The sequence below is a fragment of the Austrofundulus limnaeus genome, unplaced genomic scaffold, assembly GCF_001266775.1.
Source record: "Austrofundulus limnaeus strain Quisiro unplaced genomic scaffold, Austrofundulus_limnaeus-1.0 Scaffold16, whole genome shotgun sequence".
NCBI lineage: Eukaryota > Metazoa > Chordata > Actinopteri > Cyprinodontiformes > Rivulidae > Austrofundulus > Austrofundulus limnaeus.
Window position 1 is genome coordinate 2,528,071 of NW_013952418.1, and position 9,242 is coordinate 2,537,312.

Below are 9,242 nucleotides of genomic sequence, written 5' to 3' on the forward strand. Positions count from 1 at the left end.
GGGATATATCGTATCGTGACCCCTCTGTCATGATATGTATCATATCGTCAAATTCTTGCCAATACACAGCCCTAGTTAAAATGGCCTGCCATAGAAACAGTTCACCATCAGTCAGAGAAACTGCACTCCAAACGTTAAAAGCCGTTAAGTCGTCTCGTCCCTCCAGGCTCACCTTGGGCATCTCCATGAAGCTGGGTCTGGCCGTGGAGATGAGYCCCAGAGTTTTCAGAGAACAGTTCACGAGCTGCGAGAGGATGTCACACGCCGCCTCTGCCGACTCCCTGCTGCTGTCCACCTGCACGCCACAAACACACAGCTCACACCTAGTTTTATTTTTGTCTTCAACTCCAGCGGGGGTTTAAACTCCTCTCTGTTGTACCTTGAAGCTGACGTACTGAAGGTGGTTGGAGTGCTTTTTGATGATCTGTTTGATGAGGTCTGGGTGCGTGGCCTTCAGGTAGGAGCTGGCTGGCTGGTTCAACTCGAACTCGAAGCAGCGCCACAGCTCTGGCATGTGGAAGGCCTGGTTCCATCCTCGGCAAACCTGTGTTTTGATCATTGCAGCCCTTTTTGAAACGTTGTGATTTAACGTACACATTCTCAAACACAGCAATAATCCATCAATCCACCAGAGAAGTATTAAAAAAAAAACAGGAATGAAAATTTTTTTAAACCTCTCAGCTGCAAAATAAGAAAATGAAAATAATCTCAGCATGTGTGTTGTGAGCTAAATAAACCACCTCAGGACGTCTTAAAGGACCTCTGAGGCACAATAAAAATAAAGAAATGGATAATTGTGTGATGCTGCTGCATCACATCAAAACGTTCAGCTCATTTATGCCAAGGGTGCTATGATTTTTGGTATTTCAGCTATTTATATTTTTTCAGCTATTTCGGCCACATTTTTTCCCCATTGAAAATGAATGCAGCTATTTTCAACATCCTTAACAGCCTTCAAAATGTTTCTAAATCTTTACAGCACCTTACACAATTTACTCTGGTTCTGCTCTTTAGTTATTGTGCTAATTTTAGCTACTTTCTTGCTAATTTTAGCTTTTGTCTGCTATTACAGCTAAAATTCTGCTTCTTTCTGATATTTTTCTGCCTTTTTCTGCCTTTTTCTGCTACTTTGTGCTATTTATGCTTCTGACAGATGCTTTTTTTCTATATTCAGCTATTTTTCTGCAATTTTAGCTAAAGTTCARCTGTTATTAGCTAAAGTTAGCTGTTTTAAGCTTACACATTTTTTTAAAGCTAATACAAGTGATTTATGCAAATGTGCTCATTATGCTAATTGAATTTCCAGCTATATTTTAGCTGTTTTACTGAAAATTTCAGCTGTTTTAGCTATTTTACTACAAATTGACACTTTTTTTGCACTTTTGTTTTTGCATTTATTTTTTGCTAATTTAATTTTTTTACACAACTTTCACTATCTGGGTGTTAATCACAACTTGTGGCTGCTACCTTTCACTTATTTTTATGCTAATTTTAGCTTTTTTTATTCTTTTTCAGTTTAAGATCTGCTTTTTTCTGCTATTCTTTTGATGTTTTCTACTTTTTGTGTTTTTCTCCTGCCAATTTGCTATTTATGCTTCTTACATGTTTTCAGCTACACGTTCAGCTATTTTAGCTTTTAGCTGTTTTCAACTAGATTTGTGATCCTTTTCACTGTTTTTACGGAAAGTTAGCTTTTTTTATTTACTTTTGGCTTTTCAAAGTGAGCTCACATTGATATTTTTGCTATTAAATATTTTCAGCTCAATTTCAGCAGCYTAAGTTTTCAGCGTGTAGCATTCACATGGGTTTATWGGCATGAAAACATTTCCTAATCATCTTAAAATTTCATCACTTCTAAGCTTACGTGAACGTTTTCTGTGTTTGGTGATGATTTTCTTTTAAGTGATAAAAAGTGATGCAGATGGGAACAGATTACAATGAGCTGAAACTTCTGTCTTACTCAGTGAATAACAATCATTTCAGTAAGCAGACGGCCTTTTGTTTCTCTTCCAAACAAAACAAATGATTTTAAATTGTTGCTTTTCAACGAGAGTCACCGGGGAGTTCTGCAGAACGAGACGCTCGCTGCCAGAATAAACGCTGAGTTCAGACGAACACTGGGAGCAGCAATAAAATAAATATTGTTACTGCTGTTATCTGGTACCTGTGAAGCAAAAGCCCTGTCCAGCAGAGGTAGGTACTGGAAAATGTGCAGCAGGATCTCCTGGGGCAAACGCTCCCAGCTGCCCTCCTCCTCCTCCTCCTCTTCCTCCTCTCTCCTCTGCTTGCTCGTCCATTTGTAAGTTTTCTGAGACCCGGGGCTGGGGCCTCCTCCGTCCTCCCGCTCGTTCTCCTGGAGACTTCGTTTCATCCTGTGAAAACAGAAGAAAGGTTCACGAAATCCAGATGCTCAAACCCAAGACGAGTTTTATTAAAATGTGTATTTTTTACTAACTGTGCCATCAGGAGTAAAAACTTGAGTTGTGGGGGAAAAAACTTTATTCTGTGTATTCAGATCATTTGTGCACATTATTTTATCTCCAAACCTTCATGTGCACAAATGAAGCATTTTGCAACATTTAGCTTTTAGCTACTGCTTAGCCATAACTAACTTGAAGCTGAGCTTGAGTTTTTTTTTTTGCTGTTATGTTAAAGTTTAGATGTTTGTTTTTCTTTATTAAGCCTGTATTGAATTGCTATACTTAGCTTTTAGCTGTCTTTTCAAAATTTAATTTTACCTTCTGTTTCGTTAAGACATTTTTATGTATTGTTGCCATTTTGTTTTGTTTGCTATATTAAGCTTTTAGACAATTGTCTTTCTCTATTTAGCTATGAGCAACTATTTTATTTTTGACTTTTAGCTTCAGTTTTGTTCAATTTAACTTTTAGCTGCAATTTTGTTAGCATTTTGCTACTATGTTGCTAATTTTATCTTAGCTACATTTTTGCTTTTTAGCATTTTGCTTCCATTTTACTGATTTTATCTTAGCTACACTTTATCATCATGTTACGATGTTGCTGACTTTAACTTTGCTTGATTTTGCCAAGTTTAGCATTTTGCTACAATATTGCTATTTTAATTTTAGCTAGTTTTGCTACGTTTAGCATTTTACCACTAGKCTGGTTATTTTGTCTTTGTTAGATTTTTCTAAATGTAGCATTTTGCTGCTATATTGCTAATCTTATTTYAGCTACATTATTTGCTCAAGTTAACTTGTATCTGTTTTGCTAGCATTTTGCTACTGCTACAGTTATGCTATACTTAGCAGTCAGCTAATGTTTTGACATTTAGCAAGCTACTGCTTTGCTATACTTAGCTGTTAGCTACAGTTTTGMCAMTTTTAGCTGTGATCTGCTTGTTTAGCTTTCTTTAACACATCAACTACCTGCTAACAAACTCACCAGTTGAGATATGTTGAATTATTCGCGGAAATGTTGTTTTAAAATACATTATGTCCAGATATCTGACGTGTAAATACAACTAAAAAAACACGTAGCTGAACCCAAACAAACCGCTAAACCTAGCTAAAATATTAGCTGTTTGTAGCAGGTTGATAACCAACGAGGTATTTATTCATTGCAAATGCGGATAATTATTTCTTACCTGGCTTTCAGCTCCACCGTGGTCTGTTTATTTATTTAGAGGCGGTAACTCAACCGGGACCGACACAAGAGGAAAACTGCGTTCGAGCTGGCCGGCCGATCAAGCACATTGGACCATACGACGGCGCCGAGTGACCGGGAGTCAGCAAACACTCACTGCGGGCTGTCCAAGCGAGGCTGTCCGCGGGCCTTCTGCGGGGTTTCGGGGCGTCTGACCTCAATTCGGTTCACAAACACTCTGCCTCGGTGGGAGTTTGTCGGTTAAAGATGGCGTTTGTGTTTTTCTATTCGGATCAGCAGGCTGCAGTTATAGTGAACAGTCAGCAGGGGGCGCTTTTTTATTTCTTAGGGAGGCTGCAGTTTAGTGAATGATCAACAGGGGGAGCTATTTAAAGTGGAAGACTGCAGTTACAGAGAAAAGCCAGCAGATGACGGTATTGTACGTTTGAAAAAAAAGGCAAGCTGCAGTTATAAAGAAGACTCGGCAGGGGGAGCTATTATTTCACTTTTCCATGTATTCAACTCATTTTCCACAAGAAGACTAAAACTGTTCACTAACATTTAAAAAACAGGTACATACAGTGACATCATTTCTATTGTTGCCCTCATACTTTTTTATAATGTACTCATCAGGTATTTACTGGTTAAGTACTGGGTACAAGGTAATTTTATGTATTCCTACCAAAATGGGATTTTTTAAATGATAAATATTAGTCTTAGTTTTGAGTATTTTGTTTTTCTGATGTACTTTTCAGTGTTTTCAAGGAGTAAGTGCTTAAAGTGTTTTCAAACCTCTCTTTAAATTAATATTAGGAGGCAAGCAATAAAGAAAATGTCCCTGAATCAGACCATCCACACAAAATAAGTAAATTCAGCGGAGGAGGAATTTTTATAAGGTGTTTTTATTTTTTTATTTTTTTGACACACATTATTTAAGTAGTAAAGGACAGGTTGTGTTCTGCGATGACAAGCCCGTAAAGAACTTCAGGGTATTTTTTTTAACATTAGAAATCTGCTGACCTCCATCTCTTTGTGTTTCTGAGTGAGGTGTCACGATTTAAAGGTTAAAACCATAACACACCTCCAGAAGAGGCAGCAACAAAAGCTGAGATGAATTATGTCGTCCTGAATGTTCTTCAGATAAAWTTTTTTGTTTTAAAACCAGGGAGAAAAGTGTTTTTAAAAATTACTTAATCCTTGTTTTAATTAGAAATGCAGAGGAAATCAATCATTGAGATCAATGATTTCAAAACTATTAATTTTCAAAATAAAAGTTTATATCTCACAGCTGAAACTGCTTTCAATTAGATATATGAGCATTATAAATCAACTTTTAATTACCTAAAATGATTGTTTATGAATAAAAAGTGATTCTGGATTTAATTCCTATAATTTATTTATTGTTACATCACTGCCCTCTTGTGGTGATAAAGTTTCTTACAGCCCACGCAGAAACGCAACAAGCAGTAAAAATAACTAATTTATCAGTAAATCGTCATCAATTGTGAATTTATCACAAACTGTAATAAAAAACTTAAATTACTAAAGAGTTCTCGCGCCTAAATCTTTAATTAATGATTAAAATTAGCAAAACCTTCATAATTATCACACAAGTGTCATATACAATTAATTATCCAATCAATTTAGCTGCCCGTGTTCACTTACTTTTGTGTCACAGGAAGTGAAAATAGAAAAAAAAAATGAATATTTTTAACTCAGAGTCTGTTTATTAAGCTTAATTTCCCACAGGTTGCCCCTGGTTTTTAACATTTKCTGCCATATTTCACATGTTTAAAGATAATTAAAAACTGACTGCAGGTTTTAAGAACTGGTCCAAGCTGCAGCTGTGAAACTTTAAAGTGCCTGTGACRTTAAATCTTTGTAATAAATATAAATGCATTTTTGGAAAGATATAATATTGATAACATATTGAGGGGGAAAAAATCACACTACTGAGATGAACAGTTGTTGAGATATTTGCATGTGAAGAAACAGGAAGTGATGTCAAAGGGGAGTGTCTGCACGTAAACAGAGCGCTGCTACAACAGCTAACAGACTGTAGAGAAGAATCTGATGTTTTCATTTTCAGTCTCTATCAGAGAGAAGAAGAGTCAGAGTTCAAATGATTTATTAACAAAGACCAAAGAGTTCCCCTATGATGTCACTTCCTGTTTCAATTTGGCTGGGTCAAGTTCAAAAGGAAGTACGCCAATTATGTAACAAAATGGTTGAAATCGTGTATTAATAAGTTTTTTTTGACGTCTTATATTTGAACTTTAAAACTTCACTCTTTGATAAAGTCTGTTTTTAACCTCAATAACTTTAAACAATCCGGTGTAATTTGAATTTTGTTTCTGGGATGATGTCATCCAGTAAAACTCTGAGGAACATAAATATCTGAGGAGGGAAAAGCAGCAGTAGTGAATAAAAGATTGTAAAAAATAAAAAAACAAACACAAGAACCCTGATGAGTCTTTTTAGTGTTTCACAATAAAACCTAACGTGCAAATGTGCAAGTCAGGACAAGTTTTATTACAATACAAGCCGAATAGACAAGAACAAAATGGGTTTCTGTATTAATTCATGCTTCAGAAATATTAGCGACTGGATTCAAAAAAACCTTTTTCTTTTTTATTAAAACCGTTTGAAGTGTGTGAGTGAAGACGGGACGGGCGGTTTTAGCTTCGGCACATGAATAAATAGCTGAAATGATCCGTTCCTCGTTTAAAGTCGGCTGCGGGAGCCGGCGACTCCGCGGCTCGTCCTGCAGCTTCCTCCTCCCCGCGGGCGTCCGAAAAGGCTCGGCGCCTCCGGCTCCGCTCACACGTCGGGACGGCAAACGCGAAACGCCCGGTCTCACGTCTGGTTGCTGCTGTTAGTCAAGCGTCTTTTGGTGGGAGAGTCTCTCACTCTCTGCGCGACACAGTGGGCGTGGACAGGCACTCCTCCCGGCAGACAGACCACGTTCGGCTCGCTGAAGGTGTTGTGGCACAGGTGGCATCCTTTTTTCTCCGACACAAAGATGGGCTTCTTAACCTCTTTTAACTGGACAAGGGAGGAAAAAAATCAGTAGGTAATAACAATTTCGCTGAAATGACAAAAATGCTAATAGTATGGGATAAATGTTGTGCCAGCAGGAACAGAATTTGAATTGCTCAGATTGAATCTGAATGTGCATGGTTTGAAAATTGAATGCATTGGTTTGAAAATGAATTTTACTAAATTGAAACTGAATTTAAAGTTTTGTATCTGAATTAATTTGCTTTAAAACTGTATTTTGATTTATTAAAACTTCAGTTTAACTACTTTCAATTTCAGTTCCATAATTCAGATTTTTGTGTCACATCCTGGTCCTTGAGAAAGCCAGGCAGAGTAATCAAACACAGATCCACAGATTTATGTTTTACTTTGAAGTTTCCCTTCTGTAATGTAACAGAGTTGATGCAATCCACTGTAAAAGTGACAAAAACAGACAAAGTTATTTTATTGCAGTGATTAATTTGACCTATATGTAGAAAATGTTACATTTACATCACATCATAGATCAGTCAGCAGCAGCATCTGATCAAGATGTGATCCATGATGTGATGTAAATGTAACATTTTCTACATATAGGTCAAATTAATCACTGCAATAAAATAACTTTGTSTGTTTTTGTCACTTTTACAGTGGATTGCATCAACTCTGTTACATACAGAAGAGAAACTTCACCAAAGTGAAACATACATCTGTGGATCTGTGTTTGATTACTCTGCCTGGCTTTCTCAAGGACCAGGATGTGACACAAAAATCTGAATTATGGAACTGGAAGTGAAAGTAGTTAAACTGAAGTTTTAATAAACCAAAATACAGTTTTAAAGCAAATTAATTCTGATAAAAAAAACTTTAAATTAAGGCTGTGTCCAAAACGACAGGCCAGGTCCTCCAGAGGACCCAGACTACCCGGTCGATGTGGGCCGGGTCCTTGGTAGACCGGGAAGACCGGAAAAAAAAAAAGAGGCTGTGGATTTGGACGGTCTAGCCTCCCCTCCTTACCCCGGCGTACGTCATGTCACCTAGCAACTGTGACGACGCTAAACAAGCAAACTTAAATCAAAACTAGAAAAATATCAATTCATTAGCATTATTAATATCACAAAACTATAAAATTAACTTAAAGGTATCATTTGAAGAACTAATTGACCCGCTGTAGCTGCATGTTTATTTCGCGTTTTTTCATGATAAAAATATTTTAAAACATGTCCATACAAATGATAAAAGTATTAGAATTAAAACCGCTAATTTTTTTTAATTCTCATATCACCATGTTTTTATTTAAAATATATTATTTTCTCTTGCTTCATCCGCCATTACTAGCTTAAACAAATCTCCGGTCGGGCCGCAATGCATTATGGGATATGCTGGGCCRGGAAGGATCCATCGGACCTGTCCTTCGATTCGGGCCAAAGGAAGGACGTATTTGTCGGACGCATCGGAGGAGTTTTCGGTTTTGGACGTCCTTCGTCGCGGCGCTGTGACGTATGCGGCCGACAAATACGGCCTTCGGAGGACCCGTCCTGCCGTTTTGGACACAGACTAAGTTTCAAAACATTAAATTTAGTTTCAATTTAGTAAAATTCTTTTTCAAACCAATGCATTAAATTTCAAATTATGCACATTCAGATTCAATCTGAGCAATTCAAATTCTATTCCTGCTGGCACAAGATTTATCCCGTATAATAGTCTAGTAAAAGCTGAGCTGCTTACCCGGTCGTGCAGCACCTGAAGGTTTTCCGAGCGTGCGAGCCCCAGTGCGATCTGCGAGGTGCGGCAGGCGTGCGTACTCGCCCTGACGGCTCGGTTTAGAAAAGGCCTCAGCAGCTGCAGCGACCAGCCCCCGGGGAGCATTCGCAGGACGCGGACGGCGTCGAACGCCTCGCCGTGCCGGTTCAGGAGATCCACGGCCGCCATTTCCAGCTCGCTGTCGCCTCCCCCTCCCGCCGCGGGAGAGTTCTCGCTCCTGTCCAGGTACACGGCGAGGAGCAGGTGAAACAGCCGCCGCTGGTAGGCGGAGTCCCGACACGACGAGGCCCACAGGCAGAAGGCCTCGGCCGACCGGAAGTCTCTGAGTTTGTGCACCAGGACGTGCAGGGCCTTGTCGTGCTCCTCTAACCTGCCGTGTAGCGTTGCACGTTCTAGCAGCAGTTCTTCACAGCCCTCCATTTTACCTAAAAAAACCACAATTACCGTATATTCATATTAGCCCAGCTCTTCTCCTGCAACCTTATTCCATCACTTCTTACTCATCAAAATAATTATTAATTACTTAAAAATGAATTCCTCCAACAACACTGTCACCTGCAATTCCTCTTCTTTAAAACCTTTTAAACTTGTGACAGTTTCTTTCAAGATTAAACTGTTAATATAAAAGTTTGTCCTTAAAACCTGTTTATGTTGAAGAGGAAAAAATGGTGATATTGTTTTTTGCAACACTGTATCATTAAAGGCACAGTGTGTAGGATTTTGTCAAGTCTTTTAGCCGAAATTGAGATAATCACTAATGACAATAATAAAAAAACATGTCTAATCATTGCAGACAAAGACCTTGTTTTATTATTTTTACCTTATAAAAAGTTGTTTATATCTCCATGGTCATGGGT

General features: G+C 38.3%; 2 protein-coding genes across 3 annotated transcripts in view; both read right to left on the reverse strand.

The window, feature by feature from the left end:
• LOC106513965 (F-box/LRR-repeat protein 3) overlaps positions 1-3,901 on the reverse strand; it is a 7,908-nt gene extending 4,007 nt beyond the window's left edge. Inside the window, exons 1-4 of one of the 2 annotated variants that reach the window (XM_014003033.1) lie at positions 3,761-3,901; positions 2,165-2,372; positions 380-544; positions 173-295 (exon numbers count right to left, since the gene is read on the reverse strand). In XM_014003033.1, the coding sequence (XP_013858487.1) occupies positions 173-295; positions 380-544; positions 2,165-2,371 (495 nt within the window). In that variant the 5' untranslated portion in view covers position 2,372; positions 3,761-3,901. Of the gene's footprint in view, positions 1-172; positions 296-379; positions 545-2,164; positions 2,373-3,604 lie in introns of both variants that reach the window. The other variant, XM_014003032.1, reaches the window with a different exon arrangement.
• A 2,164-nt stretch (positions 3,902-6,065) lies between these two features.
• Positions 6,066-9,242, reverse strand: part of tgfbrap1 (transforming growth factor, beta receptor associated protein 1) — a 20,793-nt gene continuing 17,616 nt past the window's right edge. The window contains exons 12-13 of the mRNA XM_014003034.1: positions 8,350-8,810; positions 6,066-6,648 (exon numbers count right to left, since the gene is read on the reverse strand). Of these exons, the coding sequence (XP_013858488.1) occupies positions 6,460-6,648; positions 8,350-8,810 (650 nt within the window). The 3' untranslated portion in view covers positions 6,066-6,459. The remainder of the gene's footprint in view (positions 6,649-8,349; positions 8,811-9,242) is intronic.